The sequence below is a fragment of the Sturnira hondurensis genome, unplaced genomic scaffold, assembly GCF_014824575.4.
Source record: "Sturnira hondurensis isolate 20B ecotype Veracruz unplaced genomic scaffold, ASM1482457v3 Scaffold0018493, whole genome shotgun sequence".
NCBI lineage: Eukaryota > Metazoa > Chordata > Mammalia > Chiroptera > Phyllostomidae > Sturnira > Sturnira hondurensis.
Window position 1 is genome coordinate 2792113 of NW_028091124.1, and position 27404 is coordinate 2819516.

Consider the following 27404-nt stretch of genomic DNA (forward strand, 5'->3'; position numbering starts at 1 on the left):
GTTGGTGTGTCCTGCTGTTTGCGCACGGCTGTGGCCCTCACACTCGGGCAGTCCCCACAGGCCCTCCGCATCTGGTGGCAATCATCACTGGTTCAGACTCACCCTTTCCACACACCAGGCCCCCAGCCACCTGGTCTCCTGCCCCAAGCCAGGGGCTTTTGGCTGAAGCGCAAATGCTGCTTAGGGCTCTTTGTGGCCCGACGCCCCCTCGGGCTCTTGTGCCGAATGAGGGGCCCTGTGCTGGCCTGGCTGGCCTCTCCCCACATGGGCTTCAGTGGCCTGGGAGCTTCTGACCCTCTGCCCAGAAGGTTAACTCTGTGCAATGCCCTCCCTGTCTCTGCTCCTTGAGGATTCTTCTTTATTTTTTTCAACACTGTATTTATTTCTAGATAGGAGAAAGGACGGAGAGAGACATCCATGTGTGGTTGTATCTCATGCACTCCCTACTGAGGACCTGGCCTGCCACCCAGGCAAGTCCCCTGACTGGGAATTGAACCAGCGACCCTTTGGTTCACAGGCCGGCGCTCAATCCACTGAGCCACACCAGCCGCCTGTCTGTCACGGCCAGCACATGAGACCCAGGTGCAGCTGACTGAGTCTTCTCAATGAAAAGATCCCAGGAGACTTCATACAGTTTCTTTCAGCACCACATCCATGGGATTGAGTGGGTGAAAATAACGGCTACTCTCGTCTTACCAGTAAGAGAAGCCCTGGTTTCTAAAAAATCAGAATTGCAGACGACGCTGGCCACAGAGCCACATCAGACGTCCTCTGGCTCAGCCCCATGCTCTGTCACGTGGACGGCGGACAGGGCTGCGAGGCAGTCCCAAGTACCACCTGGACGTTTCCACCGGCAGCACCGGGAAGGTGCAGAGGGAGGTTCAGGCAGGAGGGCCCACCCCTCGTGCCCACCCCGGCCCATCCGGGGATCTGGAGGTCTCAGCACTAAACAGTGCTGAGACCTTGGAAGCTGTTAGGGTTGGCATCAACCATGGAGAATTAAGACTTTGGAATCACGACGGAGGGATTTGAAAGGTGGGGTTTGCCACGTGACTGCAAACGAAAATGAATGGTGCTTTGTGACTAAGTTACCAGGAGTGAAGCTCCTGGATTTTACGAATGGAGAGACTGTGCAGGCGTGTTATCACCGGCAATGAATTCACAGGCAGGGGGTCATGCCTGCATCTACCCGGTGGAAGGAAAAAGGCGGCTTGCCATCATGAGGAAACACAGCATTTACTCCTGCGTTGCTGCTAATTATTGTACCATTTCCTGCACAAACAGCCGTAAACCTGCTTTTGCGCCTCCCTGTGTGTGTACAGAGTCACATGGGTAACAAGGGTGTGAGCCGGGGTCAGGAGAGGTGGGGAGAGAGATGCCGGTGGACACAATGGAACGTAGCCTTTGGATCTGAACTGTGTGGGCATATGGCGCCGAGCAGGAAAAGGACGGGAGTGGTGGCAGGGCTGGCGGTGGGGTGGGGGTGGGTTTCCGGACTCACATCCTGGATCCAGCCGTCTGTCCAGTGGTCTTGTGTGACTCTGGACAAGTGCCTCCTGCACGTGGTAATCCTGTGCACGTGCTCACACGGACAGAGGCTCACACGTGGTCCTGCACCTTGGATAGCTCACACCAGCTGATGGCTTACGTTTCTGTCTACCAGTGATCACAAAAATTCTTTAAAAAAGCCCTGTCTCCATGGCTGCATTTCAGGGTATCACGCAGAGATGTTCAACCCCGGACAGCCCCCTGGTCTCAAANCTTGTGTGACTCTGGACAAGTGCCTCCTGCACGTGGTAATCCTGTGCACGTGTTCACACGGACAGAGGTTCACACGTGGTCCTGCACCTTGGATAGCTCACACCAGCTGATGGCTTACGTTTCTGTCTACCAGTGATCACAAAAATTCTTTAAAAAAGCCCTGTCTCCATGGCTGCATTTCAGGGTATCACGCAGAGATGTTCAACCCCGGACAGCCCCCTGGTCTCAAAGCTGGCTCCCGGTACCCATTTGGTCTCCCGAGAGATCAAATGAAGGCCTGGGGCCGTGGGCAGCGGTGGCTGCCCTGAGCCCGCCAAGGCACACCTGTCTGCCAGGCTCAAAGGTGAGTGTGAGGTACGGCCGGTCTCTGGGAAGCTGTCCTGTTGTGCTTGACTGTACGGACAGTCTTTTTCAAAGAACCTGTCTTGCGACGGCTCCCTGGCCGGCGGCTGAGTCCACACTCGGCGGCGAGCTGGACCCGTTGTCAGCTGCATTCCATAGGCGTTATTTCCGAGGCAGCGTCGACGCACCTGCACCTCTCGTCTGTCCGTGCTCCTAACTGGCTGCACATCTGTAGCGGGGTCTTCCTGCTCTGGGCGCAGCGTTCTGGTGCACGCGGGCCTGTTTATCGCTGTGCTGATGAGGACGAGCCAGTCCCGGCAGGTCGCCGAGCCAGCAGCGGCTCGCGAGGTCCAAGCCGGTGGCGCTGCAAGTCCCTCAAGCATCTTGTGTAAAACCCAAGGTCCCCAAGGAGCAGCTGCGTCTACGGGGCTGTGGACGTATAAACTTTTCTAACAGCACACGCCAGGCCGGCATGCAGCTGGTGTGCCTGCCACCCCCCCCACCCCCCGGCTCCCCCGCCAGAGTCCGCCCTGCCCCTCCTGGCCGGGAGTCCAGCCTGCTCTGCCGGCGGGGGCCAGGGCATGCCCGCTGACAGGCGCACCACGATGACAGAAATCCACTCTGAGCTGCAATTAGTGGCACTGTCATTTTCGGGGGTTCCTGCCAATTAATTAAGCCTGTCACACAGGAAAACCGCGGCACGCACATGGTAATTTATATTGGAGGAGACGGGCCTCACAGAGCCCAGCGGCTCCCTCCACAAACAGGATTCTCCCTCAGCCCCGAAATAAACAGGGGATGTGGACGAGAACAAAACGGCAGCAAGTGGGCGATGGGAAGGGGGGATCCATGTGGCCCAGGAAAGTCCCGCTGCCCTTGCAGCGCCCGCTCACTCCGACGCAGGACCGGCTGATTGAAACTCCGAGTGAGCCCCCGGCTCCCAGCCCTCCGTGCCCGTCCGGGAAGACAGAATCAGAGGAGTTTATTCATACCATTAAGCCCCAGAGAACTTAATTGAAAGAAGAGCACAGCCTGGACCTTGACAAGCGGGAGGTCACAGTAATTGCTGCCGGACATATTTAACATTAAGATAATCAGGCCATTAATTACCCTTTGGATCATTAAATCAGCCAGTTGCAAAATGAAATTTCTGCCTCTATTACTCACTTGAGAGACCACAGGGGTGGCCTTTAATTTATCAGTGAGCTGGAGATACAAAGGCTGGGGCCGGGGGAGGGTGGGTGGGGAGGGGAGGGGCCTGTGGTGGCAGTGGCGCGGGGGGCAGGGCGTCCGTCGGCCGTGCTCGGTGATCGTGGCAAATTAACTAGGTAAGATAACCTCCGCGTCCACAGGCAGAAGCCGGGTATGTAAATAGGTGGGGGCAGAGGGGGCTCGGAGCCTGCACACCACTTAGCAGGATAATAAAGGAAATCACCCTTGATTATCAGCGCTAATTTGGACACTGCCGGTAGCTTGTTCTACGTGTTCTGAGTAGCATTTAATTAATTCAATTGCTTGTTAATGAGGGAAGTGACATGTGGGGAGCAGATGCCACCCAACTGCAGATGGGTTCTGGTCATCACAGCGAAGTCCTTTTCTTTCCCCCTGCCCTTTTTTTCTTGTAAAGAAAAAAATAGGGAAAAGGTGTCAAGCATAGAGGGACACTCCAAAGAGACAAAACACCGACCTTGGCGGGCCAAGGGCTGCTGAAAAATAACAAGCCCAGGCACTCCTGGGGCTGTGGGGCCCGCGCTCCCCAAGGCCCCGTCTGGAACAGGGTGTCGCCTCCCAGAAACGGGAGCCCGTGCTGGCGGCATTGTGAGCCCCTGATCAAACCCACCGAGACAGAGAGGCGGCCCAGTGGCGCTGCTTTCACGGTCTCAGGTTAGCCGTGGGGATCCAATTATTTTCGGTTTGGACACACTCCCCTTCCTCAGCACCTCCGAGTGCATAAGCAAGAGGAAGTGGCCTTCAACAGCCAAAAAGGGCTGAATGCGGATTGCTGGGTGTGCCTGACTCTCCCACACAGATTCCGGACGTCCGGTCCCAAGCCTTCCTCCCAGAGTGACATCTTTTTCCTGGAGAAGGACAGGAGGAGAGTTCAGGCGCGCAGCTGAATGGATAGATAATTACAAGAGAAAGGATGCTGAGACAGGCGAAGGGTGTGCGCTGGGGTGGCTCACTCCCAGGGGCGTCGGGTGGGTGGGGGGGGGCTGGTGTCACTGGCTTTGCTCGGTCTCCTGCGTGGAAGTGGGTGCACAGGTGTCCACCCCCAGGTGGCTCTGATTTCCCAAACTGCCACACAGACGGGCCACCTGCCCTGAAACGCGCTTGCAGCCCATCCCTGAAGACCCACACAGGCTGCAAGCCAACACTGACGCACAGAGATGGGGGGGAGGAAGAAACACGGGCAAGGGTGGGCGGCGCCGGGGGCTCTGTTTGGTCCTGGCAGGAAACCATGCTCACTGCAGTCGGGCCTGGACACTGCCACCGTGGGTCACCGCAAAGGCCAACCCCAGCACAGTGACACAGACCACACCCCAAGGCCCCGCGCAGGTGAGGCATGCACGGAGTTGCCGAGACCACCTTGCTGTGTATCAGCAACATCCATACCCTGGTTCACTCACGACACCTGAGGCCTGGAGGCAGTAACAGCACCTGGCAGGCGTGCATACACCCACCTGTTAGTACCTCCACCTGCGCTAATGACCCTTCCACTTGAAACTGGTACACAAAGGGAGCTTGGGGACCTCTCCTTGTGGTCACAACGTGTGTCCTATGTCCTAACACTGGAACCAGAGCCCTGACTGGCTGCTCCAGTCCTGGTTTCCTGGGTGACAACAAGCTGTGTGGTGTGATTCACACATTCACAAGCTCAGGGTCCTGAAGTCCTGGCCCTGCAGACAGCGGGCGGCCCCTCCGTGAGCCCCTAAAACCTAGACAGTGCCGCCCACTGCGCCTCCCCACTTAAAGCCAGTATTTTAAGTGTGTGCTTAAATAGTATCAATAGCAATTAGAGAGGGGATTCAGATTCCACTGCAGATGGAGTTAATTGTTACAGCATCGATCTCCCACACGCGCCCCCTCTCCAAATTACACCCGCACTGCGAGGCCAGGGGTGGGGGCCCCCCCTCCCCTCCCCTCCTGCAACAATAAATTTTGTATCGAATGCACTGGAAAAATGGCAGTTGTTGCAGAATCCATCCAAAAAGGTTTTTTTCTCTTCCTGGGAGTAATTAAAAGATGCTTTTCTTGACTAATGGCCCCCGGTTTGGGAGTGGGAAGTCAATACGGCCTCACTGCCGTCAGCTGCGATTGATCTCGACGCTACTCGACTTTGACCGGCAGTTCTCGGGGTGGCTGAGATGCACTGGAACCAATTATGAGCCGGCTGAAGCTGCCCTAATCAGGGGCAGGGGCAGCTGGCACCAGGCTGGCCAGCTGTGTGGAGGAGGCACCTGTTTTCCCAGCATGCCCTCGGGGCCAGGTAAACCTGGTGCAGGTGGTTTCTGGGGACTGGCCGTTTCTTTGGAGCAGGGTGTGCCGTGTCCTCCATCACCAGGGTCCCTAATCTGTGTGTGTGTGTGCGTGTGTGTGTGTGCGTGTGCATGAATGTGTGTGGGGGGGGAGGAAAGTACATTTCTGATTATATTTCACTGTCAGAATGAATCTTCCCAGCAAGCTGGAACGGACAAGAGCTTCTCGGGAAAACAGCTGGGCCCCTTTTCAAAGAATTCCACTGGATGTATTGCACTAGGCTTTTCCTGGGCTAGAGAGGAAAATTTACCTAAGTATTTCTTTTTAGGGTTAACTTGGGGCCCCATGAAGAGACCCCTCCAGCTGTGCATCACCGAGCACAGGCTCTGCAGAGACCAAAGTGCGGCGGGGGCAGGATCCAGGCCGCATGTCTATGCTCATATCAGACTGACGCCCACGCCCCGAGTCTTGCACCTCTGTCCGCAGCAGCCACGGGCAGCGGCGGGGGGTGCTGGAGTGGCTGGTTTTGCACCAGAGGGCAAAACCAGCCACTGGTTTTTTGTGACCGCTTTCCGCTGGTCACAGTACAGGGAGGACGGCTTATTCCCCCAGGACCACGCCTCCTTCCCTCCTCCCCATCCCTCCCAGTGATGCCACCGGTGGCCTCCAGTCCTTTGGGGAAGAATGGAACACTCATGAACATAGAAGCAGACCAATGGCTCACCTTCTGCCGGCGTTTGCCGGTGCTGTCGCGAAGGCCTTCCCAGGCCCCGGTTCGCTTGGGGTCCCCCAACCCCATGGGCGAGGACCCCCCATTTCCCCACCTACCCCATGGGCCCCACGGCTTCCACGCTCCTGTCTTTGCCTAGGGCACTCCCCGCCCCCAGGCCTGGAAATCACCCCACATTTTAAAGTCCAGCTCGGGCGTCGTCCCAGCGGCAAGGCTTCCCCAGGGCACCGCGGCTGTAAGGACTCCTCCGCTCTGGGGGCTCCCTGAGTCCCGGCCCCCTCGGCTGGCCCAAAACCACCACTGTGGGGCTGTGACCGGCCTTCGACACTACTCTTCCACGAGAAGGCATTCGGTGAACATTTGCCGGATTTAACCAAAAACGGAGCTCCCTGGGAGAACAACTGGAGGCACAGAGAAGCCTCCGGTCCTCCCAGGTGTTTCTCTTCTGCGTGAGAGTCCCTTAACCCGGAAGTGACCCTTGGAAACGCCAGGTCCCCGCGCTGTGCCCGGTTGCGGTGGAGAGGAGAGCGGACCCAGCGGTGCTGCTGCAGCAGACGCACGTGACCGCACGTGACCGACGGCCCGAGGGACGGAGAGCCCGCCCCTCCCTGTGTGGGAAAGGAGCGCTGCACTGTCTCGAAAACACAAAGGCCCCAGGTGGGAGAGAGCGGACGCACATGGGGGCCACGCACGTGCACGGCCTAGAACGTGAGCCTCAAACCAGACACCAGCCCACGATCGCTTGTGAGAGGAGGTGACATTGATGTAAAATAGTTACTATTAAAAAAAATCAACCTGCACCGTTGTTTTCAATCATTCTAAAATGCTCCAGACTATAACATGACAAAAATCAACTTTTCTAATTCATGAAACTGGCCATGGTATGTACATGCTTGCTTTATACATAAACAGTAAAACACATCAGGTCGGTTTCTTCTGATGTGTTTTTTATCCTCAATGACATTTCTTTATTGCTTTTAGGGAAAGAGGAAAAGAGAGAGAGAAATATCGATGTGAAAAAGAAACATCGATGGGCTGCCTCCCACACGTGCCCGGAAAGGGGATCCACGGCAACCTAGGTCTGTGCCCTGACCGAGAATCGAACCTGTATACTATCAATTATGGGACAATGCTCCAACCAACTGAGCTACACTGGCCAGGGGTCTGATGTCTTTCAATTGTTTTCAGATTTTATTTATTTTAGAGAGGAAGGGAGGGAAAAAGAGAGGGAGAGAAACATCAATGCATGGTTGCCTCTTGCACGCCTCCTACTGAGGACTTGGCCTGCAACCCAGACCTGTGCCCTGACTGGGAATCGAACCAGCAACCCTCTGGTTCGCAGGCCAGCACTCAGTCCACTGAGCCACACCAGCCAGGGCTGGTGGTTGCTCTCTGTACTCATATACCACACTCAATGCAATTTCCACTTGTTTTTCACATTCAGACCTAAATGCTTTTTAAGAAAACTGTATTTTTAAAAAAATGGATATTAAAACAAGACTTAATCTCTTCAGAATGCTCCTAGCTGGTGACCCAGCTGATTTCTACCTTAGTATTAAATGAGTCAAGGTAAAACTCTGCGGAGGCGGGGGGGGGCAACAGGCACCCTGGGCGCGGCTCTCACTCCTGGCCCTCCCATAGGGCACACGCCAGCCTCACTCTCCCAGGTGAACTGAAAGCGGCACCACAAGTCCACTTCTCAGTGTCAGTGGCCTCAATCCAGCTGCTCCCCCAGCAGCACTTCCTGGAAGGACCTGGCTTCTTGCCCCTTATGTGTGGCCCAACCAAAGGCTGCCGCCTGGCCTTCCGCCTAGTCTGACCGCCAGCAAAAGCAGCCAGAGAAACGCACGGAGCACCGGTATTGGGAGACCTGTGGCCTCCCTCCATACGTCTGAGAGGTGAATGCGGACGGCGGCCCCACGCCCCACTTCAGAGCCAGGGGTGCAGCCTGAGCCCCTGGCTCGGGACACCTGTGGAGATGGAAGGGCCCGTCTGCCTCGAGACACCAGGTTTCCTCAGAAGGCAGGCCTCTCTGCCACCTCTCGGTGCACTGCACGCGCACGCGCTCTCCAAACCGGCTTGTGCCACAGGAAGAATGACAGACTGAAGGGCCTCAGACTAAATACACAATTAACATTAATGGGGGGTCACCGTACCTTGTATGCCAAGCTTGGTTGGTTCACTGTGTTAGAAATGTATTTTAGGAAATAAACTATATTTTGTTAGCATAAACTCACTTATTTTCTGTGTATCTACAATCAAGGAAACACTTATCAAAGATCTAAGAATAAGAAATTAGAAGAATCAAAAATCTGTAATTGGTGTTAACAGTGCAGCTTATGCCTATTAAATGCATTAATTAACAGTGATCTATTCATAAGGTTAGAAGCTTAATGCATTTCTAGGAGGGGGAGAGGAATCCCCAAGGTGTAAAAAGAAACATAAGAAAATTGAGGAGCCTGAACTGCCCCCACCGGCTGAGGCCCAGTTTTAAACACAGGCCCAGCTGCACTGGGCCTACGGCGTGCCAGGGCCATTCTGACGGTGGCTGTCCCTGGGCAGGCAGCAGGGACACGTGCCTTCCCAAGTTCCTACCTGGTGGAGTCCAGTGAGGGCTTAGCCCGCCCCTGGCAGCTCTCCTCCCAGATGCCGTTGGCCAGCTCGTTCCCGATGGACAGCATCACCTTGATGAGCTCCACGGGCCAGTCGTCCAGGTCCAGCGACCGGACTCGGGAGAGGTGGGTGCCGAGGTTCCGGTGGATGCCCGAGCACTCGATGCACATGAGGGCGCCCAGGTTCAGGCTGGCCCAGTTGGGGTCTGTGGGGAGAGGAGCAAGTGCCGGGCGTGGTCAGCCCATGCCCAGGCGGGCCGCAGCCCCCGGGGCCCTGGCGGCAAACTGCGAGCAGTGCAGACTTTGCCACCAGACTCCCCCCTCCAGTTACATGGCTCGGAGATGCTTCCTGGTCAGTGCTCGTTGCTGTTTGAGCGTCTGGAGAAACCAAGTGTGCTGTAGCATCTGAAACATCCGGCCTCGGCCAAAGCGAAGCCCTGGAGTGTCCCGAAGGAGAGAGAACTGGACTCGCTGGTTTGGACAGAGATGCACTTCCACGCTCTCGAGAGGAAGGGCACATGTGAAAAAGTCACACGTGACTTGGTGTGCGCTGCTGGGGCGTTCCCAAAGCTGGGACGTCCCTCATGGCCACCTCCGTGCCTGTGGGCACACCCGAGTTTTCACGAGTCCTGGGACGGCCGTTGGCAGATTTCAAAGACAAAAGGGAGGCACTCCACTAGGAAAGACTACGGTTTCCAGCAAACTCCCTAAGGAGTGCGCCCTGATGCCCTCCCGCAGTGGCAGGTCCTTGGTGGGGCCCCACCCTGAGCCACTGGCCCCAACGCGCAGCCTAAGTGGTAAGGGGCTTTTGTGACACTGCGCTGAGGACAACAAGTGCGTTCAGAGAAGAGCCTGGGACCCCAGGTTGGCCTCACGCTGGACTCGACTGCTGACCCACAGATGTGGGACTGAGACGGACAGTTACAGCGGCTTTCACACCATTCAGGGACGACTGATGTTTGCTCCAGGTGCACTTGAAGGGTCAGCAACCAAAAAACAGGTGGCTGACATTGTCTTTACTCTGAATCAATCCACAGATGGCAAAGGACCAGCAAAGGCAGCGTGCTAACCTGCCGGAAACCAGCCAGCCCCATGCCTCGCATCTAAGCCCTGCTCACGAAGGCGGGCACTGGACAGGGAGCAGTGGCCATGGAGACGGCCCAGGTGGGACGCAAAAGCAAATGCCTCAAATACAAACAATTAAAAAAACAAACAAGGAGGCACAGGTTAAACATCAGAAAGTATAGTCAGAAGAACCAAGACCTGGTCTGCACAGAGCTGGTCTGGCCCGGGGCCTCGCTGGATGTTTTGGGAAGGGGTGGCCCAGCAAACAGTCCCTGGAAACGCCCCCTGCCCCGCCCCTCCCCAGCTCTCAGCTGTCTGCCCTCCCCTTGGAGCCCAACCTGCACACAGGTCAGCTCTGCTGCCGCGCCTGCCCCCGCCCGGGCTGCGTGCAGCCCTTACGCCCCACCTCTGATCCTCCTCCGGGCTCCACAGGGCTCTGACACCTTTGGATCCGGGCCCAGCCTGGACTTGTCTCCCACTCGTCTGGCCGCTCCAGCCTGGTGTTCCTTTCGAAGTCTTCCCCTGAATCTGCCTGAACGTCTAGGGGGCTACACGGCGTCTCCTGTTGTCTCCCCTCATCTTTCCTCCCTGCCCCCCTCTGCCCCCACATGCAGCCCCCACGGAAGGCTGTGGGCAGTGCTTCCACAGTGTCCTCCCCGTCCCTGGTGTATTTGGAGCCCTATGTCACTCACCTGGACTGTTGCGAGAACCTCGCATTGGTTTGGAAGCCCACCCACCACCCCCACGAGTCACCTTGCGGTCCAGCAATCCTAGGCCTCTGAGCACTGGCACCCACTCCCCTGAGAGCTTCACTTACTCTGGGTCTCGCAGTCCACGCAGTGCGAGTTCCCGCGGAGGCTCCGTATCGACTGCAGGGCCATGGCCTCACTCTGGCTTGTCAGCCGGGACTGGACATTGGGGAGACACACAGACGCCAGAGATGAGAACCCAAGGGAAACATACGTGGCCTGTAGCAACACCAGGGCCAGAGAGAACGGACTGCAGGCCAGCCAGGAGGGGGGGTGGTTCCAAACTCTCACCCTCTCCCGCAGTCTGCAGGATAAAGCGTGACTGCCTGGGATGCACGGCGAGGGGGGGTGCCCTGTGTTCGAGTCATCGGGTGAGAACGCCTCTGCCAGACATGGGGACAGGGCTCCGAGGGTCCCGAGGGTCCCTCTTGAACAAACACGACCCCACCGCGCCGCTTGGGCGATGCCACCGGGAAAGGTACTTCTGCAGTGTCTACCCGGTGTGAAGAACAGAGGAGGAACAAGTTTTCTGCCAATAATCGAAGGGCAAGGCTTCAGTGGCGCCACGGAGACGCAGGTCCCAGTCCTAGTCAGGAGACCACACCCACCCAGCGCTTAGCTGGCCTTTGGAGACGATCTCCTCGGCCACGACCTGGATGTCGCTGGTGGGCGCGAGGCAGGGCGGGGTGAGTGCGCTGAGCGTAGCCGTGTGTGCGCACACACCTGAGGGTCTTCTCTGAGCAAGTTCAGTACTTGCAGGAGGAGGAAAGGAACTTGCACTACGGTTTTGTGAATATTTTGGTAACTATCCTTGCAGCCTTTCTCCAACCATATCTACGTATCAACACCGTGAACTGCATTGCTTTGGAACCTGCCCTTCAGCTTAGTGAGACGCTGTCTCCGGCTGCCACCCCGTTTTCTCCGGCATCATCGTTTCACACGCTGCCCAATATTCCACTTCTGATGCTCCTCCATTGCACCCAGTGCTGGAGCTCTGCCCGAGCCCGTGGGCGTCAGCTCAGGAGAAGCTCCTGAGGGCTGAGGTGTGAGGGAAAAGGGTAGGTACCATTTTTAAGGTGGACACTGCATGCATTTAATACGATGGTTAAAACCAAATAGATTTCAGAGGCCATTTAGACTAAGCTTGATTTTTGGTAAGAATTCTTCAAAAACTGAACTATGTCATGTCAATTGTTTGATGTGAAATACTTGATTGCACACTACTAACAATATTTTACAATTTATTAATTGCTACTATCTGAGTAGCATGATGTAATGTATTGTTGGGGTTTCATGACCTTTGGTTAGATACCCAGGTATTCAAAGTATGTCTGACTGTTTACACTGGCCCCTCTAGTGGGTGTGTGTGCATGTGCAGAGATGTGTCCGGCAGTCCCTGACCCCTGTGTCATAACGGCAGCACACCGGTGGACGGGTATGTCCACCCTGCTACCAACTGGATTAGCCAGAGGCAGCTCACATGCCTTGTGGCTCATTCTCGCCTAGTCAGTATTTTGCCCTCGAGCTATTGCTCGTAGGTGTTACTTCCTGTCCCACACCCTCCCAGCTGCTCGGCCACGCCCCGGGGGACAGGGGTGAGCCCTCTTCTTCAGTTCCCGGTGCACCCACCCAGGACAGCGACCCGACTCGCAGGAGCAAAGGGGTGGCGTTGGAAAGCTGATGTTTGCGCTGGACCCGAGGGTGAGGCTGCAAGTGTCACGGACAGTGAAAGAGCCTGGCTAGGTGTGAGAGGGAAGAGGCCGACAGGCTTCCAGATCCTTCTGAATCCAGCTGACGCGGCGTGGCTTCAGTCTGACCCTGGACACTGAGATTTCGTACCAGGTTTGGAGACGTCTTTGCCTGCTCGGCAGCACTGCCCTCCCCACTTCTGTTCTGAAACTCCCTCTCCATGTTTGGCGGGGGACACCGGCGGAGGCCCCCACGGGCAAGGGGGCCGGGGAGCGTCTGAGTCACTCCGGGAGCCACGTCTGCGGCTGTGGGATTCGTGAAGCCGAGGTGCTCAGAAATGAAAGGCAGCGCTTCTGCCCACCTTGGGTATAAAACCGCTTTTAAAAAGAGAAGCAAATTACATTATAATAATAATGACTGTCGTCTGGTTTATCCTGGTTAAAGAGGGTAATAAAATAGGATGCTCCATCTTTCTGAGAGACAGGCTCCCTTCCTGACGACAAAGCTGAACATAAATCATGGGCAGGAATTTCTTTAAATTGTTACAACCCACAAATGAAACTGTAGGTTGGTGGGCAACATTCCTTCTCTAGTTTTGAGTTGACTACAGTTTGAAAATGCCCTCCAAGACTAAAATGTCCCAGAAAAGGGACCCAAAACATCCAAGCAATAAAATAATGGATTTGAAGGAATCCCTGATGGGAAGAAGAAAATGGGAAAAATGATGTTTGTATAAGGATGCACACTGGGCATTTTCTAATGCAGGTTAAAGTCGCTGTTTTTCCTGGCTAAGCAATGCTGAGAAACGGCCTCTAATTACTGAATAAAAACGTGAGACTTGCCGGCAGAGCGCACGCAGAAAGTGAGTACCGTGTTACCCCTAACTCTGCACACCACCTGCGTGCATGTGCCTCTGTTCATGTCTGTGTCGAGGGACAGTTTCTAACTTGACGTGGCTTTGAACTGCATGCATTTAGGAGGATGGACCAGTGCGCCTTTCTCTGCTGAGTGTAGGCGCATGCGTGACCAGAGCCCATGACTCATGATAAAAGGGGTGGTGCTTCAGACCTGGGGCGAGCCGAGAGGGTCAAGACTGCACGGGGCGCTGTGCCTCAGGAATGTGGCCGGGCAAGGGGAGGGGCCTGGGGTGCGTGTGACACCCACACAGTGGGTCTCACGGTCCCACCACCAGCCTTCTGCTCAGGAGCACCGGGGTCTGGCTGGCCACCCCGTCCCGTGATATCCTACCCTCCCTCTCCGGGCCCTCCCTGGGCTGTCACTAGGTCCCCCACTCCACCCACGGTCAGCTGCCCTTGACTTTGGGGGAGCAGCTTGCTGTGGGCCTTACCTTATTCTTACTGCTTTCACACGACTGGAGGCTGGCCAGGATCTGGCTCTCGATGGCTTGGACCCATGCGTCTCTCTCTTCATATGTGGTGGCTTCAAAGTGCCACGTCTGGCCAGTGAGGGACACGATGGTAAACTCGAAGTTTTCCTCTGGCTCTGAAACACAGAGTGGGGGGGTGAGGGTCTGGCTGCTGCGCGACGGCAACCCCTCTGCCAGGTGTCTGTCGGACGGGTGTCCCCGGGCTCCACTGCGCCCGCACGGGGCTGGCGGCCCGGAGCCGAATCCACAGACCTCCGAGCACTCACGGTCTGGCTCCCGCAGCCAGCGTGGTGCGGCGAGGTTTCCGTCTCTGCCTGGGGGGCAAGGAAAATGAAAAGCAGCACGTGATGTCGGGTCTCCGTGCTGGGCACAGGTGAAGTGACGCGGGAAAACCCAGTGCAAACTGACCACTCACCCCCGCCTCTGTGGGGTGCACACCCAGTCAGTGCCGCTGATTTCGGAGCACAGCTCTCGCTCCATGTGAGCACTCGAGTGCAGACGGGCCTCCGAGGCACGGCAGAAGGGGGTGTGCCTGGGGTTCTGGCTGGGTTCCACAGAAGACCCGGGAGGCTCTAATCCCCCGGTCTCCGGACTGGGGGAGATGGTGAGTCCCGGGAGATTGGAAGGTGACGGTCCGGACCAGGAGGAGCTGGACTCCCACCCAACCCGGCTGGGTCACGTGCCCGCCGGCCCTTCAAACAAGCTCTAGGCCCTCGAGGCCCCTCCCCACCCGACCTCGGGAGAGGCCGCCTGCCGGGCAGTGTCCTCACTGGCCGAACAACGCGGGCCACCCTCTAACTGTCAGCATCTGTCCTCTGTTCTCGTGACCCCGTCCCTGCTGTAGAAATGAGAGTGGCGGTGGCTCACGGACACAGCGTGACCTGCCACGAACAACCACCAGGAAGCCTCCTGCTGGCTCCCAGGCCCAGATCTCATTTGGTTCCAAGCTCCCAGTCACTGGGCCGTGAACTCGCTGCCGCATCACCTGGTGAGCAGTTGTTATCAGTGATGGTAATGGCCTGCCCACCCACCCAGGTGACCACAGCGCAGTTCATTATCCTCCCAGCTGTCTGCACACTGCCTTGCCACTCACTCATCTCTGCATAGGACTCTGCGCTCTCAGCTCCCCAGCACCTTCGCTCCCTGTGACCCTTGACCCCTGACCTCTGCTGGGCTCCCTGCTGCTCTAGGGCTCTTTGGGGCTCTGGAGACCCTCCCTACCTCACCAGGAGCCCTTGACCTCCAGACAAGGATGCTCACTCAGCTCATCTCTGAAGAAACTACAGCCGGGTCCCGCTGCCCTATCCCCTTCCCAGCAGTCTCAGGAGAGGGCAGCCCCCACTCCATGCCTGAGGCTCCTCCACCTGACCCCCTAACCCCTTGGGGGACCACTTCCCTAAAGTACCACGTGCTGCCACGGAAGCGGGGCCAGGACACCTGTTCGAGAAGCTATGGCACCCTCTGACAACAAGCGTAGTGCTCTACACAGAAGACACGCCGCTATGCTCTCAGGATCTAGCCGCCTGGGGAGCGGGGCTCAAAGCTGTGGGACCTGCTCTGAAGGAAGGGCCCCCGAGCCCAGGCGAGGCAGGCACCTCCTTTTGTGAAACCACCATGGGCTCCTTTCCCCGAGAACTTCCAAACGCGCTGGTCCTCCCAGATCCAGTCCGTGGCTGCTCCAACACCTCCGAGTCACTGCCCCACCCCCTCCCGGCTCCTTCTTACTGTGGACAAAGGCTTCCTCCCCCCGCATTGTCCATGTTGCGGAACCATCCCGTCCCTACTTTCAGTAGGTCCTCCCACCCTCAGAGTGGTTCCCCCATGGGACAACTTCTGGACTCCACTCCCTTGAGGGGTTGAGCCCTCGATGGTGGTCAGAGGGAGCCTGGGGGGCATTCCGCACCGTGAAGATGACCAGCAGGGCCTTGTCAATTCTGACATCCCATGGGAGTGACCCGCGATGGCGCTCAACTCCTTCCTAGTGCCCCATGGAGCAGGACTCTGGCTGAGGTGCCCGGGCTGGCTCCAGGCTCTTGAAGAAGGAGAATGACTGTCAATTAGCAATGTCGGCCCTGGGGTGGGGAGGGGGCACCCGTAGTCTGCTCACCACCTGTTCCCCCGCTCAGCTTGAGTGGTCTTCCTGGCTTGGGAATCACTTGTGACACCTGAGGACTACCCTCACATCTGTATGCCTGACCCCCAAATCCAATCATTTGNTCCGCACCGTGAAGATGACCAGCAGGGCCTTGTCAATTCTGACATCCCATGGGAGTGACCCGCGATGGCTCTCAACTCCTTCCTAGTGCCCCATGGAGCAGGACTCTGGCTGAGGGTGCCCGGGCTGGCTCCAGGCTCTTGAAGAAGGAGAATGACTGTCAATTAGCAATGTCGGCCCTGGGGTGGGGTGGGGAGGGGGCACCCGTAGTCTGCTCACCACCTGTTCCCCCGCTCAGCTTGAGTGGTCTTCCTGGCTTGGGAATCACTTGTGACACCTGAGGACTATCCTCACATCTGTATGCCTGACCCCCAAATCCAATCATTTGGGGATTAAAAAATGCAGACAGTCCTCAAACACTTGGTCCTCACATCAAATTAACACACACAAACCAGTCCGGCCATGGTCCTCATGGGCTCCTGCGAATGGCTGCAGTGCTGGCTCAGGTGGCGAAACCCCCAGACCCCCGAGAGGCCTCCGTCTCCCCACCTCACCACCACCAGTACTGCTCCCACACCCGGCCTGCACCTGCCTCCTGCACCTGCCTCCTCGAGTCCTTGCACCGCAGGTTGCCCGGCAACATGATGCACAAGAACACGGGGCGGGGCCTTCTGTACAAAACGTGCTTTTTACTGCATTGCTAGAACCACATAAGGCATGGTGGCTCAGTCCCAAACCTCCCCTCTCTCCCCACTCAAATCCCAAACTGTGAGAATTAGGGGCTGAATGTCTCTGGAAGGGAAGGCCACAGTAAGGAGTGGACACTTGGGTGGCTCAACAGATGGAACCATGGTTGGGTGCCAGAGGGAACCCCAAGTCCAGCATCCAGCGTCCCCAAAGGAATGGGGCTGTGGGGGGCTGGGTCTGCTGAGCCCTGGGGCTCCTGGCGAGTCCTTGGAAGGCAGCCGTTCCAAACATGCCCACCCATGTGGGCGGGAACCGAGCAAATGCACAGGACCCGGGACAGCGGCCTTGCAGCCAAGCATTACAGATACAGGGTCCAAAATGGCTCTGTGAAATGTTAAAGGAAGTAGAAAAAAAGACTCTTCGAAATCTTCAAGTAAAAGCAGACCGTGGAAATGGGCCAGACAGCTCCGAGTAAAAGGCCAGTTGTTTGGAAATACAAATGATAGTTGTTTGGGAAACAGAGTCCTGGTGGGTGGGGTAAAACGGGGGTGGGGTGAGAACGGTTGGGCGGGAGGCAGATCTGGAAAAAGGGGTGACAGGGAGGGTGGGCACTGTGACAGAGGAAGGCTGAAGGTGGGGGGCAGGTGCCGGCAGTGGCCATGCACCTGCGCGCCAGACAAAGTGCGTGCAGACCGCAGGACCGCTCACCCTGTGCCCTTCTAGCTGGGGGAGCACCAAGCGGGACCACCAATCAATCACAAGGAAAACCGCACCTGAAGTTGGCCAAACTAAAACCGTGGACGAAAGAGGCTCTTAAGAAGGAAGCGAGGAAAGGCCGATTGCTCTTCAACACGTATCAGCAGCGCGGACAACAGCTGCTTGGGAGGCACCCACCCGCCTGCGGGACGGAGCAACAGCGTCCGAAGCACGAGGTGGAGAGGGAGTCGAACTGGGGTCCAGGCAAACTCGCATGCAAGCAAACATTGCGGAGCCTACTGCCAACGGACCCTTGCTGAAGGGACTACTGAAAGGCGCGCTTCAGAAGAGTCTGGAAAGGTCAGAGCCAGAAGGTCGGTGAGTGCATGGAAAGTTAGATCTGGAGCGGCCTCCGAACGAAGATGACGTCGGACGCTGCTCACAGCAGCGCCGACTCTGGGGAAGCTACAGACCCGGAGGGATGAGAGCGGCGGTGTGGAGTGAAACGCGCTGGGACTCTGTGCTACTTCCCAGGGGGTGAGCACTGGCTCGGACTTTGATAAACTCAGTGTCCGGGACACAGTGGCCTCTATGACGTGCGAACTAGAACTGGAGCTCCCAGATCAGAGGTGGGAAGAGCGTTCCCAAGGAGACCAGCCAGGCGCGCCACCTTCCACCAAGGGACCCCCAGGCAGCGGGCAGTGAGCGCCGCCTGGGCCCCACCCACGACCGTTAGCAGAGGTCCTTTCCCGTCACAGGGTGCTTGTGGTCAGCACTGCTGGCCAACACAGCAAGACAAAGTGGGGAGACAAAGGCCTAAGGACTGGACGGATCACGACACCGAAATGACAGTCACGGATCGCACGACTGTTCCCATCTGGAACCCCGGACAATCTGCACGTTGTGAGACATGAGAGCAAGATGCAAGACCGAGGCGATGGAAGGTGAAGCGCACCTCCACACCCTAGGCTCAAACAGAAGCCGTATTTAAATACATGCGTTTACAACGTATTTCTCTCCATCTGTGAGGGAGCAAAGGAGAGACACAGAGAACTGTGAATAAGCTCCCCAGGAGTCACAACACAAAGGGTCACCAGGGACCCACCGTGTACTTGGCGGTGACAGATTCGCCAAAGAGCTCTGGAGAGGGACAGGAGAAGCTCTCCCTCCTCGTCGCCTGGAAGAGGAAGTGCTGGCTGGGTCTGCTTCCTGTTTTTCAACTCCGTGGCTTGGCCTACATGCAGGAGACGCCTCCCCCAGCCTGGCCCACGCGAGACCCAGAAGGGCTCCAGAATAAACAGGCGATGCTGCCTCTCCCAAGCGGGTCCTGTGGAGGGGTTTCCTGTCGAACGGTGCAGGCCAGCATCGGGCCCCCAGGAGGACGGGGGACCGGCTCACCGTGGAGAGGAGGGCGGGGAGGCAGCACCCCAGCACCCCCACACGGTGTGTGGGTTCCAGGCTGCGGGGAAGATGTCTTTACAGGAGCCTGGCCACCCGGACACCTTGCTCCCAGAGTAAGGGATGAAAACCTGAGTGTGGAGTCCGGCCGCCACACTGCACGCCCAGCGGCAGACAGGACCTGGCTTGGCCGAGGGCAGTGCGCAGTTACCCAGACACCGTCTCTACGTGTTTTTCTTTTTCTTTTTAAATGAGAAAGGCTAAGCCGTGAACACCCACAGACCTAGTTAGGGTCTCAGAACAGAAGGCTGTGGGTCACGTGGCCTCTCTCTGGCGCCCGAGAGAAGACGAGGACGGGGTGCACGGAGCGGGGGTGCCGTCAGTCACGCCGGACGACTCCCGGGGAGGAACACCTCACTTTCTGGTGGCGGGGCCACTGCGGTGGAATCCCAGGCACTGGAATGCAGGACTCCTGGGCCCAGGCTCCGCCGGGACATGAGGTGGCTCTGTGGCTACCCCCCTGCTGTGTTCCTTGCAGAGTGGCCGGCTCTGCTCTCTCCCCTTCCCTGAACACACAGGGACACCGAGGAGAGGGGGTCTACTAGGGGTCCCCCTGGGAGCTGCAGGGGCTTTGCATGTCCCTGTGACTTCTGTTTTTCGGACTCCTGATGACAGGAGAGCAGGTGGTGGCTCTTCGAAAGTGGCTGCCCCCAAGCTCTAGCCAGCTCGTCTCCAGCGTCCCAGTGTTCGGAACAGAGACTGGCGCTGGGAAGTAGCCCCTGCTGTCAGGGCGGCTCCTGGGATGCGGTGCATGGAGGTGGCGGCTGTGAGGCAGGGACGTGCCAGCGGCTGCCCCCAGGTTCAGGTGCCTTGTCCCTCCCCAGGAAGGAAAACCTCCGCAAGGGGAGAGCGGGGCTGACCGGCGGGGCGGGGACGGGAGCTGCCGGGGGCCTGGATACAAGTGGCCACACAGCCGGCCCCAGCCTCCGGCAGCTGGCTGCATGGACCACCCATTGCCTGCCTCTGTGGCCCAAATCCCTTGCAGTGGCTGCGTCACCTCCGGCCCCAGTGCTGGCCGGTCCTCGGAGAAAAGAACCCTCGCCGGGATGGCCTCTGGCCTGCTGCCCGGCCTCCATGCCGGGCAGCAGCGGGCCACCCCAGACTCAGCCCGGCTTGCCCAGCTGTATCACGGAAGTGACCACCACACTCATTAGGGCAGCGGCTTGGAGATCCCGGGACCCCAGTGTTTTTCCTTCTTCGGTGCAGACAGAATGCTAACACGTTCAAAGGCGAGTTTTTATCAGCCAGTCCCGCCTATTCAAATCCAAGACGGACCAGGGGGCTTCATGTTCGAGGGAGGGACGGGGTGACGATGTTTTTGTGATTGGCAGCCGGGTGAAACACGGGAGCAGCCACAGCAGGCAGCGCGAGGCCGACGGCTCAGAGAGACAGACGGGCGCCGCCTCGCCGTCACCCGCGGCATCCAGAGCGAGTGCTTGACGGCGGGAGTGGCCGGCTGCCACGTTTCCTCTCTCGTGGCTTCACCTAACACAAACCTACCGTGGTGACAACTGCGGTGGCCCGCATTTGATTCCTTCCGGAAACCAGAACTCCAGGCCCAGAGATTCCTGATGACGTTCCCAGGGAAGGTGCGTTTCTTAGTCGGCGAGACGTGTGGGGTCCACAAAATTCCAGCCCTGGGGCCCCGACGGTGTGTCCGCAAAGGAAGGGGCGCGTCGTGTTTCCCCACGTGACACTCCAGGGCCCGCTGTTCTGTGAAGTGTTGTGACTGGGCTCACGGGGATTTGAACCGTTTCCCCCGTGTCACGGTTGGCTGTGGCCAGGTCCACCATAACAGTATTTTAGCATCATGAACCTGTCGAAACCAACCTTCCCAATTATTCCCAACGACATTAATAACACCAGATATTACACTAATTGCGTCCAGTTTCTATGCAGACGAGGCCCCATGGGGCTAATTTCGCCTCCGCAGGGGCAGGCAACTCCGCCGTCAGAGCAGCTTCAGGAGGAAGCCTTCCTCATTACGCACGTCCGGGCTGTCAAACTTTTTTTTTTTTTTTAAAGGTTAATGGGCCAATCAGTCATCAATTATTTTTGTGGAATCCTAGCAAAGGGTTAAGGGGCTCAAAGCAACTGCTTCATATTCCGAAGTTGTTTCCAACAGGAGAGGGTGGGCAAGAATGCATTTGGGGGGAGCGGGGGGAAGTGGAGATGAGATGAACAGGTGCGTCTGTCGGTCTTTGGGGTGGTTCAGGGAAGAGGAGGACCGCCTGGCACCTTTGCCGAGGCCACGAGGAACATGGCCTTCATGCCCAGCTGGGGCTGGCAGGCGGGTGGCTCACGAAGGTCTGCGGGGGGCAATGCAATGTGCCCAGTGACAGCCCAGAGGTCTTCACCCAAGGTCCTCATGTGCTGGAGGAGGAGGCCGAGCCTGGTCCCTGGGGCACCCAACGCACCTGGAACCCAGACCCCCTGACATATTTGAGGACACATGATGAAAACGTACCATGTGAGCTGGGCAGATGTGACCAGGCTCAGCAGGGTGGATGGACGTGTCCACTTGCAGGGGTGACACACAGGACTCCGACTCGGCTTCCACATGGTCACCATTCAGAAGTCGCCTCACGGTAAAGGAACCCAGGCTCGCAGGAAGTAGCCATTCTCTTTGCTTTGGACCTCCACTGTCGTGGAATGAGGGCATGTGTCTCGGGGGACTGGACAGCGTCCCCATGAGTGGGAAAGGCAATGCAAACCCCGGGCCATGTTGTTTTTCCCTCATTAACACATCATCGTTGCCAATGGTCTCTCCCAGCTTCCGCCCGAATCTCCACGTTGCTGTCCTTCAGGTCCTGGGCACCCGCTCTGGGTGCCTCTTGTCTGCACACACCTGCCTTGGCCCCGAGTCCCACCCTTATGCCGTCAGCATACCTGCGAGGGAAGCTCCCGCTGGCCTGGGGTGACCAGGGGTGCTGTCCCTCCCTTTCTCCAGTGGGAAGACATTCACAGCTGGTTCCAGGGAGCCTAGTGCAGCCTCAGGATCCTTCTCAACCCAAGTCTCCAGGTAGCACTACCAATTTGCCAGCTGGAAGTCGAGATGCACTGTATTTGCTGGGTCTGCCCTGATCTCAGCCCCCCCCCCCGACGCCCGCCCGGGCCCGCAGGTGACAGGAAGCAACACCCTCAGCCGTGGGCTCTCACGCTCACTGCCCGAGCCCCACATTTGGTGAACACTCCGGTATTTCCGCTGTCAAAGCGCACATGGCAAAGGAGTGCAGTTTAGATATTTTACTCAGTTATGACGAAAACCACACGTTTAAGATTTCAGCCCAAACCCACGGTAATATAACAAGAAAATAGTTTCAATTTTTCTTCCATTTTTGCAGGAAAAGAGAAACACAAAGGAAACTGGAAGGGTGTGGATCCAGACCCCGAGGCAGCACCACCACAGTGTAACCCCTCCCACGCGGGAAGTCGCTTATTGTGGACAGAGAAAAACCACGTTTTTCCGGTCATCTCACAGACATGCAGCTCCTGGCTCTCAAGCGAGCATCTCTGCAGGCCGTGAGCTCCGTGTGAGTCTGTGCCACCCAGAATCCCACAGATGGTGCGCTGGCTCCGCCCAGTGCACAGACGGGCAGGACCGGAGCTGTGCAGGAGCCGTCCCTGGCGCGCGGCACTGCGTCAGGATGCCCACTGCCGAGGATGGGTCAGGCCTCCCAAACACACCGGAAAGAGCTGGGGCAGCCATCTGAGTGCCAGGCGGCTGGCCGGCAACCCTAGCCCATGAGATTTGGCTGCCAGAACTGTGGGGTGGCATGTGCTCCCTAAATCAAGGGGAGCGTCTAGAAGCTCCTGAAACAAGAAATCATTGGATCTGAAGCTGAAAATGTCTCAGGATGCGGGAGATGGATCCTGTTAACACACGGAGAGTGTGGTAACACTTTCCGGCACTTGCCCGTGCTCCGGGCTTTGCGTTTAGAGAGAGAGCAGCTCAAGGGATCCTCTCCAACTCGCACAGTCACTGGGCGGTACCCTGCCGTCGTCCCTCACCCCGACTTCTGGTCGTCGCTTTCAGAGTCAGACGTGGGCTTGGCCACATGGGGCGGCCCAGGGCTCCTCCATCTCCGCTCAGAGCCTGGTGTGCGCATCGGGAGACTTGGCCTCCTGGGGGCCCTCGCCGAGCTTGGATGAATCAGTATCATCCTTCAGAAAGCTGATGGCTGGGAAAACCTGGTGACCTTCCTTCTCTCCCCCCAAAATTCATGCTGGAGTTACTCCCTGTGAAAAGGTTTCCCGAATCCACACTGACGGCAGTCCGTGCTGCTCCCAGGGGCGGGGCCCTCCTCGGCCAACTCCGCCCCACTCGGATGCACCCCGGGGGCCTGAGAAACGGCCTCAGGTGTGCTCCCAGGGTTAGGTCTGCGTCACTGGAGTCTCTGCGAGTTTACTGAGGGCCCCACCCGGCCCCTTCAGTGCTGCCTCAAGACAGGTGTCACCGTCTCCCGTCTGGGGAAAGAGCCCCGAGCAGGGGGAAGACGAGACACGGCGACCGCAGGACGCGCAGAGCGGCATGTGGCTGTCCCGGCCCTTGGCCCTTCGGAGTACAGAGCCACAGTCCGGGGGAAAGCAGCTCAGCTCCACCCCGCCCACTCCTCAGGACGGGCACTTCCTGCCCCATCTTCCTGGCTCCTTGCTCTGTAAATGACTAGAGTTTGAATAGCAGGAACGCAAGGTCCTCCCGATAGGCGGTGGGTACCACCAGTGGCGGGCGGGGCCGCTGCACTACGCGCCTCTGTACATTTACTCCGGTCTGGCCATCCTGACCCCCACAGGAGGCAGTTTGTCTCCAGTGTACAGGCGGGGAAACTGAGGCACCGAGCGCGTGCATTCAGCCGCCTAAGTCAAAGAGGTGGGGGTGTGAGGGGTGGACCAAGGCCGCCTGGGCACAAACCACTGTCCACACTGCCACTCACAGATGTAGGTTTTGCCACATTTCTGATCAAGAACCACCGTCTGACTGGGAGGAGGAGACGGGTGAGTGGAGAGGAGCTGTGTCTGTGTGTGGGAGGCCCTGGGGGTGGGGCCACCAGGCCGTCAGGGCAGGGGCTGGATCCACACACGGTGGGGGGACCCTACAGAAGGACAGCTCCACGGGCCCCGCTTGCTGTCTGCTGGGCATCGGGGCCCCAGGGGGGCATCAGCACCTCCCCGCTCCGGCCTAGGTGGGCCCCATGCTGCCAGCTGCCCCCATCTAGGGTCTGTGTGGCAGCACTGAGCCCAGAGCCCAGCCCGGTCTCCACGTACCGGCATGCTCTCCAGGGGCTCCTGACCCACCCCCTTTCTCCCTGCCTGGGGTTTGCCCTTTGTAAAACGTGGAGGTGACGATTCCCTCAGAGGTTTCCAGGGAGTCGCAGGACAGGAAGTCAGGAAACTGTGGCTCCTACCAGTCTCGCCGCCCATGAATCCTCCCCTGGACTGACATCAGTGTCCCTGACCACCAAGTCCCCAGGCTGCCTGGGTCCCAGCGGGGCATACCTACCCACATTCTGTTCCAGGACCCCGGGCTTCCAGCCAGCCCATCCCTCTCCACCTGCCCGGGACCCAGCTCAGGGCGTCCATGTCAGGACAGGGGCCCAAGGCTGTGATGGACTGGTCACTTGGGCAGGAGCATGTGAGCGTGGCCTGTAAGTCAACTCAGCTTGAACGAGGTGGAGGTCTCTGAACAGTGACTGCGGACCCTGGGCGGTGCACAGAGCGGTAACCCAGCTAGGCCCACGGCTGGAAGGCTGGCTCCCCTCTGCTCCTGTGCACGGGAACTGCCCAGGGGGACAGGGGGCGGGGCACTGACCCAGCACGGGGCACACGGCCGGGCCCACCAGGCGTGTTCTCCGGAAGACTCATTTCCCCACGGCGTGGCCCGGGTGAAACCGTAGTGTCCAGGGACCTCAGTCCAGCTCTGTGGCGGGAGGGAAGCACCCCAAACGGAGGCGTCCCAGGCCAGTCTCTGGGGCAAGTTCCAGGTCCACAGAAAAGGACCTCTTGGGACGGCCTGGACGGGGACTTCAGGCCGGCTTCACCTCTGTGGTCCACAGTGTGGAGTGGCCCGTTCGGCTGGGTGTGGGCGGCTGACGCCCCGAGATGCGCCTTGTTTCCAAGGGCACCCTCTCTCTTCCCCACTGGTGCTTTACGACACCCACTCATGTGCTCCCTTCTGTAACAGCGGAGTCCCCCTGTTCAGCCCACACACGGCCACGCCCCCCAGCCCGCCTGCGGCTGTGCAGGCACGGTGCGGCCCGAGGACAGGCCCCTGGACGCTGCACGCACGGGGTGCAGGGCGGGGTGCGCTCCCTGCCGTGGCTCCTTCTCCACAACGTCGCCCTTCAGCTCGGTTCTCTCGGTTCGTTCTCGGAGGCCTGTTCACGAGGGACCTAGGCCTTCCTGAGTCTCTCAGCACCCAGGCCAAGACGGCTTCTCCTGGGGGTGGGAGGCAGCTGTGGACCCGGGAATCCTGCCTCCCAGGCCCTGGACACGGACACAGGGAGGCTTGTTCTCGCAGAAGGAACTTAAGAGTCCACCCAACTTGGGAAGGAGTCGAGTTCTCATAAAGTAACAAAGGTTCAAAAATCAGTGCAACATTATACATAAATAATGTTTCCACCCTGGTATCAGAGATCATTAGCCCGAATGGACCAAAAAAAGCAAGAGAGGACGTATTTTCCTTTGTTTTCTGTGCTTGCAGGTGTGTTTCTTGAGTCGGTTCGGTTTCATTTGTCCTTCTCGCTCCTTACACACACACTGAGGACCGGGGCGCGTCCCGTTTCCAGATTGTGCCATTTGTCCTGCACAAAACTGCCAGACTTGCCAGTTTCCCATCGTCACTGGGCACCTGCCAGGCTGGGCACCGTGGAGATTGATGAGGACGCAGCCCAGGGCCCGGGGTGGCGTGGGCGTCGGGGAGGAAGGGTGTCAGGGCCAGCGCTCGGGCTCCAGGCTCCGCCCCTCCCGTCCTCACCAACCAGAGGTCCCAGGCCTGTCCCGTGATGTCCGAGCTGGGGATGTGGACGTCCCCACCCCACTGCTGTGCCGATGACCACAGTGGTGAGCGGGTGTCCTCCCCTTGTGCTGGGAAACTCGAGTTCTGACCCTCTCCCAGCTGTGTTTTGGTGTTCGGCGGGCACTTTGTGGACCGCTTCGGACACCACTCCATTGGGGGCAGGCCCATGCAGTGCACCACTCAAGGTCCCGGGTCCTGACAGGAGTTAGAAGCTTGGGATACGAGTTTCCATGAAGAATCTTTTACAAATAGGGCGTGTGGCCCCTCCATCCCAAGGCTGGTGATCAGGAAGGCATTCTGATCGTCTGCGTGACTGCACAGCTTCAGTAACAAACGAGTAAAAGCCATGTGAACTGAGATCGTGTGGGCACAGATGTGAATCTTAATGAAACCCAGAGTGAACAAAGAACGAGCGTGTTGCTCAACTGAAGACTCATAAATGGGACCAAACCCTGAACAGACATGAAAGAAAATGTGAGGGGGCATCGCTTTGGGGGTTACCACTCAGCCCACTGTCCCCAGGACCGCCTTCGGTAGCTGTTGGCAATCGACTGAGAGGCCCTGAGTTTGCAGGTTTCAGGGGCGGCCTGTGTCATGGTCCCTCCCCGCCTGGGGTGCCGGCAGGGCGGGCCCAACAGGCTACCAGATAGGTCAAGGCCGCGAAGGCCCCGCTTCTTCGCACCTGGTGCCTGGGGCGAACTTCTCCCCACCAGCATCGCAGAGACCCCATCAGCAAGTCTCAGGGGTCCGCCTGCCTCCCCCCGCCCCGCCCTCCACGTGCAGCCCCATGTGGGACTGCAGGCCGAGACCCAGGCGCCCGGAGGCCGGAAGTGGGCGACCAGATGTGCCGTGATCAATGTGCACACGTACGGAAGGAAACACGTCTGATGTGAACACAGTGAGATGACGTGCACCTCCAGCTGAAAACCTAACACTAAAAAAGACCGAATAAGTCAATATCCTCTAAAGCGCAACAGAAACGACGCTGAACGGGACTGGCTCTGAAATTCTACCCCTTCTGTCTCTCCTTTCATCTTCCTTGACTGACTGCTTTGCGAGAAGATACCGGGGGTGGGGCTCCATGGGTACCTCCAGCAGTAGACAGCCTCCCCTTGAGGAACGAAAAAAACTTATGATTACAACACTGGTCTTTAACAAGGCAGCAGGAAAACGTACTTTTGTTTTTCAGCTTCATTTGTTCTCCTGGCCGAGGGCAGGGTGTTCAGCAGCGAGGCCGGAGTCACAGGGAGAGGAAGAGGAGGCGGGCGGCGGCATGAATCAGCGAAGGCTCGCGGCCGGGATGTGAGAGAGATTTGTTTACAGCCACAGCGTGCAATTTAAAATTTACAAGAGATTTAATGCCACCGCCTGGCAATCGCTAAAGTCAACAGCCCAGAAAACGGTGACATTAAGAAAAATATTACAGTTATAATCATCCCCAAATAAGTCAATTAGCGTCAGGGCACAAGTGTGCGACTACTTGACCCATTTGGCACTTAAGTGAAAAAACAAGACGTCCCCTATCGCGCTGCGACCGCTGGCGTGAGACCTGTTTTGCATCGCGCCGCACGCCCACCTCCT

At 58.0% G+C, this 27404-nt stretch overlaps 1 protein-coding gene across 10 annotated transcripts in view; it reads right to left on the bottom strand.

Moving 5' to 3' along the window:
- The window catches only part of AGAP1 (ArfGAP with GTPase domain, ankyrin repeat and PH domain 1), a 391784-nt gene that overhangs the window by 29750 nt on the left and 334630 nt on the right, over nucleotides 1-27404 (bottom strand). For all 10 annotated transcript variants that reach the window (XM_037069293.1, XM_037069292.1, XM_037069291.1 and 7 more), the window contains 3 exons: nucleotides 13774-13928; nucleotides 10805-10895; nucleotides 8906-9128 (listed from right to left, as the gene is read on the bottom strand). In XM_037069293.1, coding sequence (XP_036925188.1) covers nucleotides 8906-9128; nucleotides 10805-10895; nucleotides 13774-13928 — 469 coding nt within the window. The remainder of the gene's footprint in view (nucleotides 1-8905; nucleotides 9129-10804; nucleotides 10896-13773; nucleotides 13929-27404) is intronic.